Below are 25,858 nucleotides of genomic sequence, written 5' to 3' on the forward strand. Positions count from 1 at the left end.
TATCATTACTTATATCATTTTTTAACTCACATACTCTTCTATAATCATGTCACTCTATTTCCAATTGTTGCTACACATTTCTCCTTTATCAGTAAATTATTCTCATTAAACTTAATAAATTTTCCCTGAATATTAATATTTTGTTTTTTATAATCAATGATTACCTTGTTTCTATCCAATTCATTATGTCCAAACACAATATTATTTTCCAACACCGGTACTATCAATAATTCTAAATCCATACTTATATTTTCTATCTCGATAGGAATATTCACCATTCTATTTACTTTCATACATTTTTTTATTATTAGCACCTATTAAACTTATTTTGAGAATTCTAATAATGTTATTGAAAAATTGAGGATATTGTTTTATTACTCCTCCTTTTATTAATGAAGCTTCGCTTCCCGTATCTACTAAAATTGTTACTTTCGTTTCTAACAATTTTCCCAAAATATAAATTAAATTTATTTTATTTTCTATTTCTAGATCACGTTTTAAGTTTATGAACTCCCGAGGATGTTCGTAATTACATACGTGGAAGTTCCTATTTGGATTGCTGCTTATAAAAAATCCTGAGTTGCCTCTAACATGTGTGAAGCACTTGGTATAACTTGCACTTCCCTATTACGATCCAACGAACGTGTTAGTCGTTGTTCATTTTCTAATCTATTTCCTGGATTTGAAATGGACCTATCAACATTACGACTGTAACGTTAGAAATTTACCTGTCGATTATCCCTATTACTTTCATTATTGCCCCCATTTGATGACCTATCATTATTAATACACATTCTAGTATTTTGTGCATTATAAGTATACTGATTTCTATCATATATAGGCCTTTGTGTATTATATCGTCTATCATGACGGTAATGTAAAGTATTGTATGTGTTTTGTGTATTGGTTTGATCATGTGTATTTCTGTTTCGTACTTGTGTATTATGATGTTGATTATTTACGTAATTGTTATTATTGTTAGTATTTCTTTCAACCCTATTTAAATAAACACATAGTTGGTCCATATTATTTATATTATGTATAGCTAGACTTTTAGAAATTTCTGGTTTGTAATGTCTGGTAAATGTACGGTAAAAGTTGAAAACGTATTTTTCATTATTCAAAAAAAAAATTGCCTTATTTATATAATAACTCTGAAACTATGAGATACGTAAAAAATGATAGACAACAAAAATGTAGCTTCTTTTTCAACAAATATTTTTATTCCTATAGCAAAAAAAATAAAGGAGATATCGCCGCTTGAAGTATCCAATTTAATGAAAAAACGACCTGTCTCGAGCCCTTCGATCCTTTCCCTTTAAAAATCGAAGGACTTTTAAGTATATTTTAAACATATACAACCTTTTAAGGTTGTATATGCAAACGATCTTACAGCTCTTGAAATTATCTTTAAAATGTTTTTCTGTGGGAAACTATAGCTTCAAAATTAATCGAGTTATGGTAAAATTAATGACATTTTTTCGGAGCAAAATATAGGCTTTCTCATTTTTATATATTATATGTTATACAAATAAAATAAATAAAAAAATTTAGTGTGATTATTTATATCCAGCGTAGCAATTTTTTTTATGACTCATTGTATTTAAAAATCGATTATAATAAAAATATTTTACATTAATATATAAGAGTTGAAAATGGCAAAAGTAAAATATTCTTTCATAAACAATATAAGGGAATTTTATTTTAAATTATTGCACAATTATAGCATTCCAAGATTTAAAATGTAATTTTTTATCATTTTTTAGCGGTGATTTATAAGGGTTGAAAAGTGTTATGAGATACAAATTATTTCATAAGCAATGAGGGAATTTGTATCTCATAACACTATATAAGCTTTATCATTTTTTAGCATAGGGATGATTTATAAGGGTTGAAAAGTGTTATGAGATACAAATTATTTCATAAGCAATGAGGGAATTTTTATTTTAAATAATTGCACCGTTAAAGCATTCCAAGATTTTAAAAAATAATTTTTTATCATTTTTGTCAATCCAGGGGTGGTTTTTAGGGGTTGAAAGGGAAAAATTCTTTTATTTGCTATAAGATAACTTTTATTTTAAATAATTCCGCGATTTAATCATTCCAAATCTTTAAAAAGTAATTTTTTATCATAATGTTTTGCATAGGGGTAGTTTTTAAGGGTTAAATAAAAGATCGAAAAGATTAAATATATCATAAAACATGTTCGAGAACATTATTTAATCGTTGTGCTTGAACAAGATTTTTATCAATAAAATGCTTAAAACTTAATTTTTTCAATTTTTTTCACTTAGGGATAGTTTTTACCCCTAAAAATCAAAAAGCGTCAATCGGGCTTATGTCACTTTTGAACTTGAGCCTAAGATGAGCCTTATTCTAAATTTTCATGCAGATCCATGCAGTTTCAATGAATTCGGAGGTTAGAGCTGATTTTCAGCTTCAATGACTGTACTAAAAATGAAACTCGCCGGACAGTTATCCTGAACACGCATACCCGTTACAATAAAATCGTCGAATCCGGCATTCTAATTCCGAACGACCACCCATTTTTTGCCATAGATCTAAATGCGATACACATAAAAAAATAACTCACCGATCCGTCCTCAGATAATGGCAAAATTCAAGAAAAAACTGCCTTAGGAGCTTCATCTCCAAGCCACCTGCGTTCCGTTATCGAAACCTCGCCGGTCGAGAAGTTCCAGTAATAAATATTTCGGTTCATCAAAAAGGGATTCCGGGTTTTACGTCTGGATCTGCGCCGGCGAAATCAGCCAGTTAAATATTGGGAAAGTTGGGGCGGCATCCAGCTGCCGCAGCAATAAGACTGGCATTACTGCCGGTAATGCTGGTTTAACTGATTCCAGTTAATATCTGCGAGGACGGTCGTTTTATTTTGGCGTTCTCGCTTCAAACAATTGCAGGCGAGAGGAGCCGACTTCTTTGTTCTGCAGTTAATCGCAGAACGCTGTGTAAAATAACCGCTTCAATTAAAGTTTTAAATAGATTTCAGCTGCTCTGTGCGGAATAGCTGGTTTTAATAAACGGTGAGTATTTGGCGTTTAACAGCACGCTCTTTTTCATTGGCAAAGCGGCAGTTTTTAGCTGTTTAATAGCAAATTTTGGAATGTTTTAAAACCATTTTTCGCATTTAGACTGATAATATGCTGTTTTACTAAATTCAAATGCGTTTACTAAAGTGACACTTTACCACATGAAATGTCAGTTTCCTATACATCGTGTCCACCTAGTGCGCGTAAGTCCAATATCTAGGTTAAAAAAAAATACAGGGTGTATCTTAAGTGATGACTTTAATTTCAAGGGGTGATTCCTTGTCATATTTTAAGCAAAAAAGTGCATATAAACATCGGTCCGCAAGTGCTTCGTTACCGAGATGCAGGGTGTCAAAGTTGGGAAAATAAATCGCATTTTCTTAAATATCTTTCGACCGATTCGAAATAATTTAATGAAATTTCATACACGGGGGTTGTTTGGAATGACAAATTCAAAGCTGTGGTCAATTTAGGTGTATTTTTTTGAGGGCGCCACCGGCAACGATTTCGACCTCTTTAATCCATCGCAACTTTTTTCTGCTACCCTGTATGCCATTTTGGATTAGAATAATCGATTTTCCTACCTTATTTAAAAGATTTTAAAGAAATGTTTTTTTGTTGAATACAAAAATTCCTGTGATAACAAAATTCCGATGATATTTGGCATTAAAAGTGACAAGATACTGTCAGTTGACTATCTTTTAGTGTGCAGTTAACTATGAATAACGTTGAACAAGCTCAAATACATTTCATTTATGGGCTAGCAGATGGAAATGCTGCACAAGCCCGTCAAATTTACCAGGAACGATTTCCCAATAGACCACTTCCATCAGAAAGAACTTTCATAAGGCTCCATGCTAGACTGTGCGAAACTGGATCTTTAAATGTTAACGCTGAACGTATTGGTAGACCGATAACAATAATGACACCACAACTACAAGAAGCAATCCTACAAGAATTGGAAGCTAATCCGTCAAGTAGTACGCGAAGATTATCTGAACAGTTTAACATAAGTCATCAAAGTGTTTGGAGGGTTTTTCACACAAATTTACTTTATCCGTACCACATTCAACGCGTGCAACCACTGTTGCCAAGAGATCTTCCTGCACGATTAGATTATTGTCGATGGTTTCTCCAAAAAACTGCGCAGAATCCCAACTTTACGTCTAAAATTCTGTTCACAGATGAGGCAACTTTTTCACGGGATGCCATCATAAACTTCCACAATAATCATTTTTGGAACTATGAAAATCCCCATGTTATTGGAGAACGTGGATTTCAGCAGCAGATTTCGGTGAATGTGTGGGCCGGAGTTATTGGTGATCATGTCATCGGACCGCATTTTCTTCCTCCTCGACTGAATGGTGAGACTTACAGACAGTTTCTAGCTGAAACATTGCCTGGTCTGTTAGTAGATGTACTACTAGCAACCAGAAATGACATGTGGTTTATGCACGACGGGGCACCTGCTCATTTCAGTCTTGCTGCTCGCCAACATCTTAAAGACACTTTTGCTCAGCGATGGATAGGTCGGAGAGGACCTCAGCCGTTGCCAGCACGATCTCCAGACCTAAATCCTCTGGACTATTTCTTTTGGGGACATCTGAAGTCGCTTGTTTATGCAACGCCAGTTGTAGATGAAAATGATTTAAGAAACAGAATTGTAAATTCTTGTAATGTCATACGCAACACTCCAGGAATTTTGGAACGTGTGCGACAGTCGATGAGCAGAAGATTACATGCTTGTATTGGCAGTGGTGGTTCTCATTTTTAGCATTTGATTTAATTCAATTTTTATGATATTTCCAGCTCAAGTAAGTTTAAATGCGTTTTTCATGGAAACGGTTGCTCCTAGCTACTTCATTATTGGCGCCCTCAAAAAAATACGTTGTTCATAGGCACTTTTTTGCTTAAAATATGACAAGGACCCCTTGAAATTAAAGTCAACACATAAGATACACCCTGTATAACCTATTTGTCCTCTATATTGTCTATGCTTAGATGGGTCAATTCCTCGCAACGGCAAGCGCCAAAAGCTCCTCATATCAACGCTACCTAAAAACAACAAATTTAGTAAACATAACTCAGTTAAATTATTCAGTAGAATCTACTTATTCATAAGATGATCTTCGTCTAGGGCTTCACGCAAAAATTGTTCGATTTGTTCTCTTTCTAAGACCTTGGATTTTTTTGGTTAAAAATGTTTGTGCTTAGACTTTAGAAATGCCACTAGTCTTCCGTATTTAGGAATTTCAATGTAAACTCTCAAAGTTGACTTCAACCTGGAATATTTGGTCCACAATGTGTATGGGGCTAATTTCTCACTTAAATAGAAAAAATAAGCCGACAAGACAGCTTCATTTACGCCTTTCACCCCTTCTATGATTTTCCAATATTGAAATTCCTTCAGTTCTTTGTCGTATATAGATTTTGATTTCTCTGGAATGATGCCTACAGTAGCCGCAGGAGCTTTTTCTAAAATTTCAGATAGAATTTCCACATTTTCCATTTGTTCAGTCTAGGTTTTAGGATTTCAACGTGATTTCAACTCAAAAAATATTGTTTGTTTACTGACAACCCTTGGTTACAGACACAATTTAGGTTGATACTCGCATCATTTGTAATATTTAAAAATACATTCATTTCGTTAAATTACTTTTTCTGACATTGACAACTTGAAATTTTAAGTTACTTTTAGTTATGTTTACGCTAGAAATAATGCGATCGCTGATTGGTTCAATCTATCTCGTGAAAGATTACACCAATCATAAACGGTGAAACAGAATGTTGTATTTTAATGTAATTTTGATCTTATTAAATACAGTCTAAATTTTAACTTACATTTACAAAGCTGCCTTACATTTTATGGCCCACTTCACATTAATCTAAGACCGATTTTGCATTTTAATTTCACCCTGAAGCCACGAAATCATTTATATTTTTAGGAAGTAAAGACCCTTCGACATGCCCCATCATGATATCAAGTACAGATACACACTTATGGTAAATGTTATTTCCTTTTTTCAGCTTCCTGAACTCCTGCGTCAATCCCGTGGCACTCTACTGCGTGAGTGGCGTTTTCAGAGCCCACTTCAACCGTTATTTGTGCTGCAGGGATCCGAGGTGGCCTAGGAACACCCTCTCCGCCGCCAACTGCGAGACGAGCTTCAATTCGACCTACAGGAGGCACACACAGGTAGATAAATCTTGTAAATGGTTTAATTCGTTTATTTATTACAACTGTATATAAAAATAACTTTCTCCCGAAAAAGCACACAAGTTAATACAGGGTGTTCCATTCAGGCGCCTACAAATATTATAGATTTATTGGTTTAAGAGCCATTTTTTAAATAATAATATTTTTTAAATAACTACTCTGCGAACTACAAGCACCGTCTAGGATTGAGTAGGCCGTTCTCTGCATTCTATTGAAAAAACAATAAAATTTAATGCTTCGTTGGTTATATCTCACCCACATTAAGTTGCTGTGCTGAAATTCCATAGATATATCGATGTTACAATGCAACTTCAATGCAAGGAGTTAATTTGTAACATTATTTTCTAGATAACCACTTTGGCAATATCGAAACGGTTCGACATTTTCATTAATATAGGACATACATTCAATCGAGAATAAAAAAAGCAATAATATAAAGAGTGAATTTTATGTGTACATATAACAGTTTTTAAGTTTACTATGCAGAGCTTGTAGTTAATATTTTTTGCAAAAAAAATTGCGAAGATTTCAAACAAAACTTGTTGAGAACCTCTAACTTCAAAATAGCATTTACGCATAACATAGATCAACTGTGGAGTTTCTCTATGTTATATAGACTCCTTAATTGTATGTAGGACTTTTTATTAGCAACAGTATATTTGATAAATATTGTGTGTTTATTAAACACTCAGTATAACAATACAGTAGGTAACAATAACAGTGATAAGTAACATGCAGATATGTGTAATACTGACTTTAAGTTCGCAACTAAATTTACGTACGTTAATCGTACTGGCCAGATATTTGTCCCTGGTTATGTAACTGCAAGTGGTCAAAGTCGACGTTCGATCGCCTCTCTAATAGCAACGCGTCGAAATCTGGCCAATGTTCACTACATATTTCCCAATATTGATTTCAATTTGAAAAATTATTTCTAAATTTACGTAATAATAAAAAAATAAATTCCGACAATCTCTGATCTTACTGTAAATACAACCAGTAAATAATCATTTCCTATAAGCTCATTGTTCACTGGATACCAATTGAGGACAGAGACAAGTACATAAAAACGTAGCCAGAGAGGTTAGGATTTTACCGTCATACTCCGAACCTTATTGTTTCCGCCATTTGTAACGTGATAAATCCGATTCCCGGCATCCCGGCCCTAATACATCATTAGTTTTCCCGTTTTCCGTGACAACTCGGATGTAACCAAAGACTTTTTTGCTGAAACCAAGCTTGGTTTTAAAAGGACAGCTATTTTTGCTACGCCAGATAACAACTAGATCGCGTTTGTTTTCTGACCTACCAATTTATTTTTGCATTTCGAAGCGGTACACGCATTTGAAAAGGAATTCCTATGAGAACTTTTCTCTTTAAAGCCGAACAGGATGGTGCAGTTTATAGGAATTTAAAGAATTTCCATTCTTAAAGTAGTTTTCAAGGTATCCTTTTTTATATTCTCCTGTACAACTAAAAGAACGAGGTATGCGATAAATTTTTTTAATAGATAAAAGATGCTGGATGTTCTTCACACTTCTTCATTTTGTAACGTCTATTTGTAATAATTTTCTTACTTTATTCTGTATTCGAATCGAACTCTGACTTCTAGACGGGCTACAAAATTGAATACACAAAGAAAAAATATCGATGGTTAACTTTAAATATAGTTTCTACCCAAAGAGACCTTTTCACATTTGAAAAGGAAGGAGAGGGTTAAAAAAGCAACTTAAAGCATCTATATTTTGTATTGTAACAAACTTAGTCTGTAAATATGACACATTTACAAACTAAAAAGCGAGTTGTGTTCACAGTTTCACAAATAACGTTTGCGTATACCTACACTGTATCCATGAATACAAATATTGAATGGTACCTAATATGTATATTCATTCAAAGCTTAAATATTTTATTAGAAGATTAGGTGTAGATATGTAAAGATTTGCCAGTTAATTACGTGAATTAGTTCCCCATATATTCGCAGTTTCATGTTTGCAAATACAATGTATTCATGAATTATAAATATTGCTTACTGTATTACTTTTGCGGATATGATTTTGGGAAAACATTTTTAGTAAATTATATTCTATTTCGAATCTGGTTTTCAAACGTTTGGTGATCGAATAAATTAAATATACAAAGAGTATTGAGAATTCAATAAATATATTTTACAACGTGAATTAATTTCCCTTTTATTCATAATTTCACAAAATAATTTTTGCGAATACAGTGGATTCATGAATACGAATATAATATAGAACTTAATATCTGAATTCATTCGAAACTTCAATATTCCCACACTTTCTATGAATATTGCGTACTGTATCATTTGCATATATTTGAAATAATGTATTCAGTAAACTGTATTCTTTTACAAATCTGGTTGATTGACTTCATAAAATAATTTCCACCCAAAAGGACAAAAAACTAATATTCATAAAAGTTCTTTGAATACTGATAATTGTATCATATCAGATTACAGAATATTCTGTAAATATTTCTTTTGCAGATATGATTATTTTAGAAAACGTTTTTAATAAATTATATTCTAAACCAAAACTTGTTTTCAAACATTTGGTGAAAGAAAAAAATAAATGGACAAAGAGTATTGAGAATTCAATAAATATATTTGAAACGTGAATTAATTTCCCTATTATTCATAATTTCACAGAATAATTTTTGCGAATACAGTGGATTCATGAATACGAATATAGAACTTAATATCTGAATTCATTCGAAACTTCAATATTCCTACACTTTCTATGAATATTGCATAGTGTAATCATTTTGCAGATATTTAGGAGTAATGTATTCAGCAAACTGCATTCGGGAAAAGTCGGATTTTTAGATGTTAGGATAAACAACAAAATAAAATAGACAATGAAAAGGTGTCAAAGAATGAAATAATTATCATCTCTTTCACATTTGAAAAAAATACAGAGGTGTAAAAAGAAATATAAAGCATATTCTATTTTTCGTATTTTGTAGGATATGTATATTTACAATATTAAGAGTAGTATAAAAAGGTTTATCATTTGAAAGATATTTGAAAAGTGAATTAATTCCTCTTATAATTTCACAAAATAATTTTTGCGAATACACTGTAATCACGGATAGTCAATGGCATTTAGTATCTTTATACTTTCTTAACTTCAATTTTCCTTCATTCCTTTATAAATATTGAAAACCGTATTTTGCAGGTATACAGTGATTCTGAAAAAGTGTATTCAGTAAATTATATTCTTTTACAAATCTGGTTGATTGACTTCATAAAATAATTTCCACCCAAAAGAAAAAAAACTAATAATCATAAACTTTATTTGAATATTGATAACTGTAGGTACTTATTATCATATATTAGACACAATTGATTACAGAATAATGTATTCTGTAAATATATTCGATACAACTCTGGTTTTTGGACGTTTAACGAACGAAAAAATTAAATATACAAAGAAAAGGCGCCCTGACTGACTTTATAAGATAATTTCCACCAGTCAGATGGTTTTCACACTCGAAACAGAGACAGAAGGCTAAAAGGGGATCTTTAGCAGTTTTTTCGGCTCATATTTAATTCAATTTACTCCGCCAGTTGCCGTGAAAGATCTCGACCCCTCTGTCGGAAATCGCTCAAGTAAATGGCGCCATTTGTAAGCAATTGTTTCTTTCGGTTTTCGAAATTAGCCCCGAGGCGTCCGGAGTGCCCATATTTTCATTTAAATTGGCAATTATAGGATATCTTATTTGAGTGCTCAGCTCGAGGCGTCCGTCGTCTGGAGAAAAATTGGCATTATAATGACACCGTTAATGGACGTATTTGTTGTATAAAAATAAAACGTGTTCTATTTGTAAAGTTTCAGTCGGATAATTTTTAATCTTTCTTTGACAGTGATAATAAAAGTTTCACAGTTAATGTAAAACTTACCTGAAACTTTTCTTAGCAAGAAATTCAATAAACTACTATCGCACGAAAAACGATTCACAATTTCAAAGGTTTTTTTTCTATTTGCAGGTTTATTCCTCGAAGCTAAAATAGACGATTTTTTAATTATAACTTTCTCATTATCCCACGGAATACTGAAGACAGTATTATAAGATCGCAATATCCTGTCCTTTATTGTAAAATACTTTTCTATAATATTCTCCAGTCCTGTATTCATAACCTTCAATCAAATCTTATTAAATACCTGTCTCTATTTATGGGAGCAGACTCGTATGTGTCCCGTTTTTTAAAATAAGCACAAATATAATGTTGAAAATCAAAAAGATCGGGTAGATATGATCTACAGTGATTTCTTCAGAATAGTTTTAATTAATATAAAAATTTAAACAAAAATAAGCATATTATTTATTTATTTAGATACTTGAGGCGGCGTTTAGTGTAAAACAGTCAGCGATTCACTTTAGACCAATGTTTGGTTTTGCCCCCCCCCCCTTTTGCCAAAATTCCTGGGTGCGCCCACGATCTTTGTTATAAACTGAGAGAAACCATAAAGTTGAAACACCTTTTTACATAGAAACATCTTAGAAACCGCTTCATGTCTAAAAATATGTTCAGAGAAAATTTAAACATAATCAAGAAAATATTTATTTTATACCTTCTTGTTTTCAAACAATAAACTTTCACAGACACAAAAAACCATTAATTTATAAAAAGATACCCCAATCACCACCAACCCTGACTATATTATCTTTCTCCTTTATAGAACACCACGTTGGACAACCAAAGCATCTATAGAAAAGGCACTATAGCTAGGAAAAATCTGGACGATACCACCTCTCTGACCTTAACAATAGCGAACAAGAACGACATCAACGAAGTGGGGATCAAGAACACCATGATCCTGCGCAGCGAGATGGAGATAGACAAGGGCGGGTACTGCAGCTGAAAACTGGGGTCTTTCTCTAAGTACACGACCTTCTCGGAGATCAAGGGTTGTATATAAACCTGTCAGCTCTTTTTTAACTAGGTGAGTGGTTTTCACAGCTTTATATTCGCATTAACCTGCATGTCTGAAACAGAAACGTAATAGAGTTAAAAAAAATACAGAAAGGTATACACTGCTTTTGCCTTAATTGTAATTTTGCACTGCTTTATCTGAGAAAGTTGATTTAAATTTAAATTCCCAAAACTAAGCTTGACATATTGGAATTGCTTCTTATAAGAAATCAGCGTTAGTTGTACATACACTGAAAAAGTAATTAAGTAAATTCACATTACAGTTGATGTAATTTTACAATTATTTTACAAAAATAAATGTGACTATTTCTCATTAAAATGATAAGCAATGGAAACGTAAGTTCAATATAATTTTCCTGTAAATTTACAGTACTTAATGTAATTTCACATTTCTGCATGTCTTGCTACAATTGCTTATATCCATAGCTTTACGGAAAAAATACATTAAATTTGCCAAAGTTTTAAGTTAGTTTAGATGTAAATTCTACGTTGCTGAAATATAATTTTACATATTAATTATACGAAGGCTTTCAGTACAATCGATAAATTACATTTGAATTGTATTTTTCACAAGTAATCCATTTTATTTGCAATTTTACAGTATTTGATCTAGAAATTGTTTTACTGAATTTCAGTTGCTACAAAAACAACAAAAACATTGAATGTATTTCTTGTGAGAAAACAGTCTTTTAATAATGTGTACATTGTAAAAAAAGTAAATTCGGTCTATATTTACAATAGTTATTGTTGAAAATATTATAGAAATTGTAATATAAAGTGTAATTTTATATTTATGTTGGAATATGATTATAGATTTCAAATTTACATTAAACAAATTTGCAGATGAAGTTCAATGTAATTTTACACTACCTATTGTGCATTTTTAAGTTAAATTACTTACAATTTGCTGCAACCTTTAGCTACGTACGGTAGTCGAAAACGAAGCAAGATATCAAAAAAAGTAAAGAGACAAAAAAGTTGTATTTTTAATCGCATAATTAGAAAAAAATATGACACCTAAGAAAAAGCAGTGACGTCTCATATGTTTACTTATTAATATCAACAGTAGTGAGTCCCCGGACGCCGCTGGAATAGATAAAATAAATATAATTACGTCAGAAGACGTCTACCGTTTTTATTAACAAACATACCAAATTTCAAAAAAATCGGAATTAGGGTTCTCCAGATATTAGTAAAAACCTTGTATTTTCTCTAAATTTCAACACCCTGTATCTCCGAAACGAAGCATTTTCGGACATAGGTATATAGGAACTTTCTTCCTTATTTTAGGTCAAGGTAACTCCCTCTGAATTTTTTCGCAATATTAATGGGACACCCTGTATATTGAGTTCAGAATCAGAAGGGACAAAAACCCTTTTAAAAAATTTCTACTATACTATATATGTATCTCTCATTTTGTGGATGGTATGAAGGTGAATTTTTGACATTGTCTAGATAATTTGTATAGGCTTAATGTGATTTTTAATTATTTTACCTGAATTGAAACTATTAAACCAAACCACTTTGCAACTGGCAACTTCGACAGCAGTCGCTCTAACTAAACCAACTTTTCGCTATAATTTTAATGTTCCGCCACATTGCCGTATTTTTAAGGGCCGATGATCAAACACTGTCCAGGATTAATGTAAATACGCCTCGCTACCTATGCAAAGCGAACCGAACCCCCCCGCAAACCCAATCATCCCCTGTTTGAAATAAAAACGAGCCGCTCGTTATCAACAAATTAACCACTCCACAAACCGGCCCCCAATTTGCTCTTTATTAGGCACACAATTAGCAGAGGGTTTGCCGCCCCCAAGGGCTATAAATTAATCTCAGGACTTGGTGCTCACCCCCGTAGGACAAATTGGCCAAGGTAAATGTTCACTGTAAACAACGTGTAAACGGTTTTTGGGCGACGTCGGGCCTTTGTTTGTCGCTCTATTAGCTCCTTGAGATCGTAATATTCGAAGCGGAGATTTAACAAGAAGCGCAAAATGCCTGAAAAGTTATTTTTGATTTTAGGTTGCAGCGGGTTGTTTTCATGCCCGATAATGGAGAATACATCTTCAAGAATGCAACACCAATTTTGTGACTGTATCAAGCAATATTTTCTTGAAAACTGCTTCGAAATATTGTTTGGATTAGCGAAAAATAGCTTAAAAATTTGATGTTTATGGCAGTATAGTCGAGGAAATGAAACACTGAACCTCCGAAATCTGTGCAGTAAGATGGATCGTAATGCGGTTTTTTTCATTCGATTCGTTAGAGCGCTCAGAAAGTTTATGACCCTAAGTGATCAATGAGAAATTAAAATTGCATCGGTGCATAAGAAAAATGCATTTTTAAAAGTGCATCTCGAAGAGTTAAAATATAAAAAATTTAGAACTTGGAAAATATTGACGGAAATGAGTTCAGTTTTGCTACTCGGGGGTTTTTGGGGTCGCAGAACACGAACATAACGACGGCAACGGTCTCCGAGGTACCTACTGCCCAGGCCAACCGGTTTCCACGTCGTCTCCTGGAGTTTTGTGGAAATTTCGTTATAAACTTAGCCGAAACTCATTACCTGGGGGTTTTTGAGGTCGCTCAACACGAATATCACGACGGTAACGGTCCTCGCGGTACCTAGTACCCAGGATGGGTTGCTGTGACAACTATTTTATTCTTAATTATTTTTTATTCTAAAAATACATTTATTCATTACAAAAAATACATGTTTTCAAAAAAATATTATACTTAGATATCTTTGCAATTTTAATTTTTCTTATTTCAAGTGAGCGCTATAACTTGGAACGTATTCGTATATACTAGTATGTGTAAGAGTATATGTACAGGGTGTCTCATATAGCTGCCAACCCTGAACAGGCCGATTCTATGATCAAAACTAAGTAAAAAAGTTCATATGAACATGGGTCCGGAAATGCTTCCTAAGGGCACAGGGACCCATTGAAGAGGGAGGAATGGAAATCATTTTTTTGCAATATCTCTCAATCGCGTTGTGATAAATGAATGAAATTTGGTATACACAGCTAAATTTTGATGAGCAATTTGATGGACTAATCCATTTATTTCCACAAGGTCCATTGGGGTGGGTACGGGGGGGCCCTTGGTACTTTGCGTGTGTAACTTTTTCATCTTTGACTTTTTAACAAATTGGACAGCAAATTCCGTTTTCCCGAACTGTTTTACGTTAAAAAGGTACTCTTGTTTCAAATCGTTATCTTTAACGGTTTCTGAGAAAATCGCTCTTGAATTAATCCCACTTTGGTCAATTTCATAGTAATTTAAACAAAAAAAAATAATAATAATTTTCCTTTCCTCTCTTTTCCATTTAAAGGATTAATTTTTATTTAATTTAATTTTTTATTATTATTTTTTTATTAAAATTAGATTAAATTTAAACAAAAAAATTTTTTTTGTTTAAATTACTATGAAATTGACCAAAGTGGGATTAATTCAAGAGCGATTTTCTCAGAAACCGTTAAAGATAACGATTTGAAACAAGAGTACCTTTTTAACGTAAAACAGTTCGGGAAAACGGAATTTGCTGTCCAATTTGTTAAAAAGTCAAAGATGAAAAAGTTACACACGCAAAGTACCAAGGGCCCCCCCGTACCCACCCCAATGGACCTTGTGGAAATAAATGGATTAGTCCATCAAATTGCTCATCAAAATTTAGCTGTGTATACCAAATTTCATTCATTTATCACAACGCGATTGAGAGATATTGCAAAAAAATGATTTCCATTCCTCCCTCTTCAATGGGTCCCTGTGCCCTTAGGAAGCATTTCCGGACCCATGTTCATATGAACTTTTTTACTTAGTTTTGATCATAGAATCGGCCTGTTCAGGGTTGGCAGCTAATTATGAGACACCCTGTTTATTAAGACAATTGAATCAGCCTTTGGCACACATGTTGGTCATTGGATTGACCGTCTTTTCCATAAATTTCATCAACATCCATCGAAGAACACCAACTGTAATATTAAATAATAATATTTTATCCCTTGCCCCATAGGTAATCAAAAAGCTCGAAAGCGGGAATTTTTACGACATAATCAGAGCGCACTCACCTAAATAATAAACGCTGCCCTTGGGGAAATCCACCCCATTTAACATACTGTTAATTCACAATTCACCCTTTATGACTTAATAATTATTGGAGCTGCAAACAATTAATTTTCCTCGCAGGCGTCTTTTGCCTCACAAATTACGGGATCTAATTGATGGTATCTTAATTAGAAAAAGCTTTTTATTAATTTTTAACTCGCTTCCGCGCGATATCGGTTTAATTCCATTAAAGAAGGGAACTGGGAAGACGAAATAGTGAAATGATTGCTGCAATCAATCTTCCGAGGATAATTGAAAATTTGGCTGACAGCAATTTTATTTTCTCGAGGCGCGATTTTGTATATCTTTCATACGGGATCTTATACATACAAATTTTACTTTATTAAAAAAATATACAGGGCGTTCCACAAGCTCTATTACAAACTTTGACAGATAGTAGCTGAGTTGATTTCAAACACATAGGTCTGTTTAGTTTTTGTTTGGGAGTTAAAAGCATTTTAAATAATATTATTTCATATTTCAAAATAGCCTTTTTGTACCTATACAAAATAAGTAACTTTTTGTGTTTTTGCCTTTTCATTTGAATTTTTATTTAAAATAAACTGTCTCATTGCTTAGTTTTGCATTTGCATGTATTAATTTATCTTATTAAATGCAAATGCATGTAATTTTGTATCAGTTTTGACTTACTTTGTACATTATGAAACTTGATTTCGTTTCGCAATATACAGGGTGTTTCAAAAAGGTGTTGCGAAACGAACACAGATGATAGAGAAAGTAATTTTGAGCAAAAAAGTTCATATCGACATGTGTCCGAAAATGCCCCCCTGTGGCGCTACGCCCCTTTAAAGGGGGCCATTGAGACACAATTTTATTACAATATCTCGAAAATGCTTCGAAATAAATGGATAAAATTTTATACAAAGGTACCATTTATTACGATGAATTACTTTATCTAAACCAGGGATGCACATACCGCGGCGCGCGGGCCGCATGCGGCCCGCTGTCGATGTTTATGCGGCCCACCAACGAATTTTAAAAGTATTCTACTCGCCGCGCTCCGGTCCAAGCATATTATTACGAGACTAGAAATCTGTCGCATCAACTAGATTACAGATTTGCGAAACACGTCGATCCCCGAACAAAGTGGATGGTTCTCGATGTTTGGTAACTCGTATAAATACGACGCATCGCCGGCTACCGGGGCAGTTAAGTTTTGACTACGGATAAGCGAACGTTATACTGTTTGAGAACTGTAATCTGTGACGAGTAAATATTTCGTCGTTCGAACTTGGCTTTTACCGACTGTAACATATAATATTAATTTTGATATGGATAAACCAGGCCCCAGTAAGAAACGTAGTCGTAAGGTTGAAGATGAAAATCGACAGTTTCATGATATTTGGACCGAAAAATACTTTTTTATTTCATCGCATAACAAAATTGTCTGTTTAATATGCAAGAGTAGTGTTTCTATTCCGAAGGAATATAATGTGAAAAGGCACTATGAAACCCAGCATCCAACTTTTACCAAATTAACTGGCGAAAATCGAACGCAAAGAATTTCCACTTTACAACGGGAACTAATAGGCCAGCAATCTATGTTTACAAAACCAATTCAAGATGCTGAAACAGCCACTGAAGTTAGCTTTGAAATATCTCGAATAATAGCGAAAACTTGTCGGCCTTTTAAAGATGGTGAGTTTGTTAAGCAATGTTTGGATATCGCCGCAAAAAAAATTTGTCCGGAAAATGTAAAGAAGTTTGAAAAAATTCAGTTAAATCGGATGACTGTTCAAAGAAGAATTACCGCATTAGCAGATAATATAGAAGAGCAATTAGCTACGAAATCGAGAAGTTTTGAGTATTTTTCTATAGCGCTCGACGAATCTACAGATATAAGTTCAACTGCTCAACTATTAATATTTTTACGAGGTGTAACGCAAAATTTTGAAGTGAGTGAAGAACTGATTGGTATGAGTTCTTTGACAAGTCAAACCAGGGGAAGTGACATGCTCAAAGCTCTTCTAGAAAAATGTTCTATAATGGATTTGGATTTAACGAAAATATCTGGAATTACAACTGACGGAGCACCTTCAATGGTTGGAAGTACATCTGGGATAGTAACTCTGTTAAAAACATATTTACAAACTAAAAACATAAATACCAAGGAATTAATGCAGTTTCATTGTATTATACATCAAGAGGCCCTCTGTTCAAAATTATTGGGATTTGAAAATGTTATGAAAGTTGTAGTACCTACCGTAAACTTTATAAAATCACGAGGTCTCAATCACCGACAATTCAAACAATTTCTCGAGGATATTGAAAGCGAATATGGTGATCTCCTGTTTTACACTGAAGTAAGGTGGCTAAGTCGTGGGTTGACACTACAGCGATTTCTTAACTTGATTGAAGAAATCCAACTATTTCTGGCGGAAAAGAAAAACGACGTCCCCGAACTCGACAACCCTGATTGGCTGTGTGACTTAGCGTTTCTTGTAGACATCACAAATCACTTGAATGTCTTAAATACGCGACTCCAAGGCAAAGATCAATTGATTTCGCAGCTATACTCTCATGTTTCGTCCTTTCAATGCAAATTGAGTCTTTTCAGGACACAAATCAATTCAGCCAATTACGGCCATTTTCCGAACTACAAAAAAATTATGGAGAAGTTCAATAAAACTGACGTCAATTTCGCTCATGTTGAAAAAATTGATATTTTGATACAAGCTTTTGAAAATCGTTTTGTAGACTTCAAAAAAGTTAAACCGCTATTGGACATTTTCAGCAATCCTTTCAACATTTCACCCGAAAATGCGCCGGAATTAATGCAGCTGGAATTAATAGACATGCAAAATGATGATAATTTAAGAAACAAATTTAATGAAGGTAATTTACTCAACTTCTACCGTTGCGTTGATAAAAACGCTTATAAAGAGTTGCGAATAAATGCATTGAAATGCGCAAGCTTATTTGGATCGACGTATATTTGTGAACAAACGTTTTCAGTGATGAAACTTAACAAAACGAAAAACCGAAACCGTCTGGCAAATGAAAATTTGGAAGCAATTATACGTGTGGCTACAAGTAATGTGGAGCCAAATATAAAAAAACTTGTTAGTTCAATGCAATGTCATGCATCAAAATAATAAAACATGAAATATTACATTGTAATGATTACATAATTATTACAACAAACATTTTTGAAGGTTATTTTATTTTTATCATTGTATTTCATACTATTTAAAAATAAAAAATTTTGTGTTAATAAATATTGTTTGTAGTGGCCCGTCCTTGGCTTATATTTTTCCCGAGTGGCCCCTGTTCCCTATAAGTCCGTGCATCCCTGATCTAAACCAACTTGACACATTGTTTTCAGGGGCGTCCCTACGGGGGGCAAATCAAGGTTCAAAATCCGTAACTTCTTTTATTTGTCACATTCGTAATTCTTTTTTCGGAAATCGAAATCCTTGATCATTTCTACATAAAAGAGATATACTTGTTTCATTACGATATCTCCAACGGTTTTCCAGAAAATGCCGATTTTAACTTCTTTAGGCCAGAAAAAAGAGCTGGGAAATGACCATTTCGCGACTTTCTGTTTCGGCATGCTGAATTTATTACTATAGATGCTAAATATTATGTACAATAACATATTAGTTTCCACAGTTATAAAAATGGGGGGAAGATTGTTTACAGGGTGGTTAATTGTATAATTTTTACGTAAATTTACGTTTTTCGCTTATAACTTTTTTCCGTTCATTTCCACGAGAAAACAGTAATGTACTTTTTTTTCGTCTTCAAAGGACCTACAAAACTAGCCTCCGAGTATCAAAAAATATTGATTAGATCAAAAGTTATAAACAGAAGAAGTTTATTTATGACTTTTATGAGAATTAAACATTTATAAACTGCTATTATTACCAGAACGTTTTGGCATTGCATTCTCTCATTCCTTATCACTGTCTAATAACTAACACGAAATCTGAAATCGGTAAGTTGAATACAACTCCGTTGTTTTTCAACGAATCTTGACGATTTTTTTTTAACTTAAAGCTCTTTTCTTAAACTTTCCGGATATGTTATAATATATAACTATATCACGCGCGTGCGTCGTATATTTCATTTTGCAACTAAGGCTAAAAAAATAAAAAACATTTCCAGGTTGCAAATTTGAAATTAAAGAATATACAGGGTGTTTTCACTTTAAATTTGTAAAATGCAGGAATGTATTCCCTATCCAAAATTAAGTGTAGTTTGCTCTATAATTTTTTTTTATGAAAGCCTTTGTTTTGGAGATACAGGGCGTTGAAGTTAAAAAAAAATAAACACTTTTTGACATATCTCGGCTATCCATGAGTAGATTTGATTCAAACTTGGTACACATTTTGCGTATTGGGGGTTCTCATAATTAACAGAATATTAGTCCTATCGGATTAGCCAGTGGCGTGCAAAGGTAGGGATGCGTGGCACCTTTTTCAAAAAAAAGTACGCCATTGAGTTTTTCGAAGAATGTAAAGTAAATTTAAATACTACCATACAAAAGTACTCTAAAAGGTCTCTTGGTATTTTTCGATAATACGCAGCGTTCATGAGATTCTTGGACTATTAAGAATTCAGTGCATAAAAAAAAATTTCGACATTTAGTTTTTCGAAGAATGTAAACTAAATTTAAATACTACCATACAAAAGCAATCTAAAAGGTCTCTTGGTATTTTTCGATAATACGCAGCGTTCATGAGATTCTTGGACTATTAAGATTTCAATGCATGATAACATGGCACGGTAGTGCTGAATGAGAAAAAGAGATATTTTTCTTTGAATTCAAATGCTGCATTAAAATTTATAGCAACTTTTTTGTTTCGCAGCAAGTCAAGAACCTGTAAATATTTTCATTACTTTCCTCTACTCAATGTCGTAATTATTTTTTTTTCATGCATTGAAATCTTAATAGTCCGAGAGTCTCATGAACGCTGCGTATTATCGAAAAATACCAAGAGGCCTTTTAGATTGCTTTTGTATGGTAGTATTTAAATTTACTTTACATTCTTCGAAAAACTCAATGGCGTACTTTTTTTTGAAAAAGGTGCCACGCATCCCTACCTTTGCACGCCACTGGCTAATCCGATAGGACTAATATTCTGTTAATTATGAGAACCCCCAATACGCAAAATGTGTACCAAGTTTGAATCAAATCTACTCGTGGATAGCCGAGATATGTCAAAAAGTGTTTATTTTTTTTTAACTTCAACGCCCTGTATCTCCAAAACAAAGGCTTTCATAAAAAAATTTTGTAGAGCAAACTACACTTAATTTTTGATAGGGAATATATTCCTGCGTTTTCCAAATTTAAAGTGAAAACACCCTGTATATAGATTTCAATGTATTACAATGAAATCTAAAATGAAAAGAATCAGTGCGATTGTGGAAGATGCTCGGGATCGTCCAGACTAATAATTAGTTAATTTGTTTATAAGGCCATAACTTGTAAACTATTCAACTTACCGATTCCTGGTTTCGTGTGAGTTATTAAACAGTGATAATGAATGAGAGGGTGCGATGCCAAAACGTTCTGGTAATAACAACACAGTTTATAAATGTTTAATTCAAAAGTCTTAAATAAATTTCTTCTGTTTATAACTTTTGATCTAATCAATATTTTTTGACGCTCGAGGGCTAGTTTTGTAGGCCTTTTGAAGACGAAAAAAAAGGACTTCACTGTTTTCTCGTGGAAATGAACGGAAAAAAGTTATATAATATAAAAACTTGAATTTACGTTAAAATTATACAATTAACCACCCTGTAAACAATCTTCCCCCATTTTTATGATTGTGGAAACTAATATGTTATTGTACATAATATTTAGCATATAGTGATAAATTCAGCTATCGTATGCTTCTACTGAAAATTAAAAATTATAAAGAATCTAGAATTCTATTTTCCCTACATGAAATAACACCTTTTTGAAACACCCTGTACGAGTCCCTTAATGAGGTGCAAAATAATTTACGAAAAAAACAAAATTGTAAAAGCGCTACTTTCTATAAATTTCTTACTATTATTGACAATGAAAAGAGAAATTAAAAAAAGGAAAATAGTTAAGTTCGTTGAGAAAACTTGAAAATATTATATGAAACGACAATTTTATAACATATTTCTCAATTTTCTCGACAAACTTAACAATTGTTTCTTTCAAGAATCTCAGATTGAACCCCCGTGGCTACCCCCTAACCTACCTTTGAGGCCTAATTACAGTCTTAACCAAGTTACGTCCCTTAACTTTACCTTAAGCTTACTTTCCCTCGGAGAACTCCAGACTTCAGAGTGTCCCTCCACGGAGAAGATGAAAGTGCCTAATAATTGCATTCCTTTTTGATGTCGCGGAAAATCCAATTCGGCTCCGGAATCAAACTTGGCGCTTTAATATTCACCTGCCCGTCTTTAATCCGGGCAGAGACTCGAAGGCGGTGATTGGGTTAAGCGTGGGCGTCCTTGGTGGAGGTGAAAAGTTGCTTAAAAGTATTTGAAAGTCGGGAAACCGTATCCGGCGGGATGGTTTTTTTTTCATAACATAATTAAATATTCAGTTTGTACCCACTTATACAGGGTGTCACACGGTGACGAGACATTAGACATGTTTCAGAGACTACTTCGATTTTAATTTAGAAAATTTGGGCAATAGTGTTTTCGAGCATGCCCTTCGCAACTAAAATAATGGCGTCCACCTAACGCTTCCGGTTATACCGGAAGTTGACGTCATCTTCGTTATTTTAACTGTATATTATTGCAATTTTGGATTCTGTCAATTTTTAGGTGAACTTTCATAAAGGTTTCCTATTCTTAAAGTTAACCGTTTTTGATATAACGAGCGTTCAAATAAAAACGTGGTCAAGTTGGTTCTGAAAATTTGGACGTAGGGCGTAGCGTATAGCAAATGAACTTAAACGTCATCTGTCAAAGCGCTATATCGCCGCTATCAATTTGAATATTTTCGTTTTAAAAAGCATTTAAAATGGTGTTTTCTCAAGAACGAAAAGTGTTTATCATAGAGTCCTACTTTAGAAATGGACGCAAGATTGATGGAATATGGAAGTATTCTATTGAGGCATGTTTCATAGAATTTCAAAATCAATTTCCCGGCGTTGTTGAGTACAAAATTTTTCAAAGTGCAGTTCAGCGTTGTGTTAATGTTTTTCGTGAAACGGGCAGTGTAACAAGAAAAGAAGCGGCCGGCCTAAAAAGCGGACTGAAGAATTAAAAGAAAATGTCCAACAAATAATGGAAAATGCGCCAAGAACTTCTGTACGTGTTTTATCACAAATGGTGGGAGTATCAGTCGGTACCTGCCACACAGTGTTAAAAAAAGATTTGCGTTTGTTCTCCTATCGTTTAACTTGTCAGCAAGAACTTCATGAAGTTGATTTTCCGCGACGGGCTGTATTTTGTGAATGGTTTTTACACAACTACGGTGAACTTCATAATATCACCTTTTTTTCTGATGAAGCCTGGTTTCATTTAAGTGGTTACGTAAACTCACAGAATATGAGAATGTGGTCTTCTGAAAAACCAGATAACTTTTTTGTCGAGGGCCCTCTACACGCTCAAAAAATTGGAGTTTGGTGTGCTCTCAATCGAAGGAAGATTTATGGACCTATTTTTTTTAATGGTACTCTTACTTCTCAAAGGTATAGATAAGAAATTATCGCTCCTTTTGTTAACCAGCTGGAAGAAAACGAAATTACAAGCTTTTACTTTCAACAAGATGGCGCAAGGGCACATACGGCAGGCGAGACGATGAATATGTTGAGGGAAGTTTTCCAAAATCGACTAATAAGTCTCAATGCTGAACATGAATTTCCACCGAGGTCATGTGATATTATGCCGTGTGATTTCTTTTTGTGGCCTTACCTTAAAAACACTATTTTTTAACTGCCTAAGTATTCCTGATTTAAACCATCTTCAGGCTCGACTTATAGACAAGATTCGTGAAATTAACAATACCCCGAGCATCTTAGAAAATGTCTTTAATTATTTGAGGAACAGGTGTGAAAAGTGCTTGGAACAAGGAGGGGGACACTTTCGGCAGCTGCTTTAATTTATTCTTATAACAAGGAGGGGGACACTTTCCGCAGCTCCTTTAATTGTTTGTTATTGTTATCACGATTATTCTTTAAAATAAAGTTATATAGTCATTAACGTTATTGAAACTGACAGCTGCTATACAGCTCGTTGAGAAATGAGGTTAAGTTGGTCGCTATAAGCTACTCCCTACGTCCAATGTGTCAGAGCCAACTTCGACCACGTTTTTATTTGAACGCTCGTTATATTTTTTCAAAAAATAAAAAATCACTGCCTAATTCAAAAAGATGTGTAATTTACAATAATAAAGTTAGAGCGATAAAATTTATAGGGGACATAACTAAAACTCTAAGCTTCCCTGACATAATTTCAAAATGACTTAATTTCATACAGGGTGGTAGAAATTTAATACCGAATTTAATCAACTTTAAACCATCTCAACTTTTTTTTAATGGAACACTGAATATTTTTGCACAACCTGATGAACAATTTAGTTCTCTTTCGAATAGTATATGGTTCCCTATACCTATCTCTTCTGTTTTTTAAGGTTTTTACTGTTTTTCGTCAGTCAACGGATGTCGCATAATTTCTTGCGAGGATGGCTGTGAAATTTTTAGTGGAACTTCAAAACAAGCGCCTAATCTGTCACCAGTTTATTGTTGTCAATTTAACACATACAGTGAATGTTTATTTGAGTATTATTTATTGTTGAAGAATGGAAGAGGTTAACATTTATTCAAATGCTGACATTCTAAATTTATTTTTTATTCATAGAGAGTGTCACAAGATAATAAATAGGACTGTTTGAAGACAGATTAAACGTCTATGACCCTAGGATTGGCCACCAAGATCTCCAGGTCTGCCACCATCAGATTTTTATATCTGGGGTGCAACAAAGAGAAAGTGTATTCAACGACAGTTTATTTCAAAGAAAACATAGTTGCCCGTATAAGAGAAGCCTTTGAAACTTTATCTGCTGCCCAAATATCCCGAGCTATTACAGATGACTTAACAAGAATTAAAGATAACTAATTAGATTTCTGAAAATAATTATTATTCGTATTATGTATGTAGTTATCTTATTAAAATTATTTTTATTTTATCCCTGCTGATTGGTAGTCAATGAGTAGATCTCTCATTAGATACTCTGTAAGTTGTATTTATTATCCTGTGGCACTCTCCATGGATAAATAATAAATTTAGAATGTCAGCATTTGAATAATTGTTAACGTTTTCCATTCTTTGCCAATAAAATAATACTCAAATGAACACAAACAAATTGACAACAATAAAGTAATGGCAGACAGCCATCCTCGCAAGAAATTATGCGATATCCGTTGACTGCACGAAAAATAGTAAATACCTTAAAAACCAGAATAAGGAATCATATACCAATCGAAATTACAAATTTCGAATAAACCATGAGAGCAATCGAGTCTTATCAAGAGTACCTTTTTTGTAGTAAATAATTTACCTAAACCAAATTTTATACTTAAAATAATTTTCTTCCATTGGCGTAGAATTATGGAAGGTGTAATTACTAAGAAACCCAAGTTCTACGCCAATGGATTGGTATTACTCATAATTTTGATATGGTGTTTATTGTCCTATAGAGTCAACTTACCAAATTTTAGCAAAATCGCATGCAGCGTTTTAAATTTGTAAAAAAAAAACGATTTTTCAAAATTGCAACCTCAGGGCCCAAACGGAGTAACTTTGAACTAAGGTAAGTTTAGTTAAATCGACTTATTTAGAGTCGCACTATAGGTATCTGGTGGAGCGTTGTAAAGACCTTTTAGGGACACCCTATATACAATGTGATTCTCACACGGTGACCAAAAATGGAACCTCGTATTCTTTGATGAATTTTGAGGGGAGTCTATCGTATAAAATTTTTATCTAGGACGCTTCGTTAAAAAGATACAGGGTGTTACACTTAAAAATATATTTTAATTTTTTTTTAATAATTTAAAAACTAGTAATTGAAATAATTTGAAATTGAGCACATATATTTATTTTAATATTTTCCAAAATCTGAAACCTTTTTGTAAAATTTGGATGCTTCAGTGGCTACAGGGAATCGGTGGCATATTTTTCTAAATAAAATCGTACGCCACTGCTTTACTGTAACAATCATAATATTTTCGGATTCATCTTTCAATTTTATACAAATTACTCCTCTCTTATGTTTTTGGATAAAAGCCAGATTTTCGAGTAAAACTTAAAAAACGAACTGAAAACACCGGACCTCAACCCACTGGATTTGTTTTTGTAACGGCTGGCATATACAGTGAACAAATTAATACGAGTACACCTGAGCAGTTAGAAGAAAGAATAAATAATGCTTTTCATCAGATTCAAGCAACAATAAATTTCGAACAAATTACATTTTCTTTACTAAAAATATGTCACGTCTGTTTTCGTGGAAATGGAGGTATTTTTGAGCATTTACTGAAATAAAATTATTAAAAT

The 25,858-nt window shown here is 33.4% G+C and overlaps 1 protein-coding gene across 1 annotated transcript in view; it reads left to right on the plus strand.

The window, feature by feature from the left end:
• LOC108905080 (neuropeptide CCHamide-2 receptor-like) overlaps nucleotides 1-11,156 on the plus strand; it is a 92,054-nt gene extending 80,898 nt beyond the window's left edge. The window contains exons 7-9 of the mRNA XM_023457380.1: nucleotides 6,078-6,246; nucleotides 8,167-8,193; nucleotides 10,974-11,156. Coding sequence (XP_023313148.1) covers nucleotides 6,078-6,246; nucleotides 8,167-8,193; nucleotides 10,974-11,156 — 379 coding nt within the window. The remainder of the gene's footprint in view (nucleotides 1-6,077; nucleotides 6,247-8,166; nucleotides 8,194-10,973) is intronic.
• Nucleotides 11,157-25,858: the final 14,702 nt, after the last annotated feature.

Source organism: Anoplophora glabripennis, unplaced genomic scaffold (genome assembly GCF_000390285.2).
Source record: "Anoplophora glabripennis isolate ALB-LARVAE unplaced genomic scaffold, Agla_2.0 scaffold15, whole genome shotgun sequence".
Lineage (NCBI taxonomy): Eukaryota > Metazoa > Arthropoda > Insecta > Coleoptera > Cerambycidae > Anoplophora > Anoplophora glabripennis.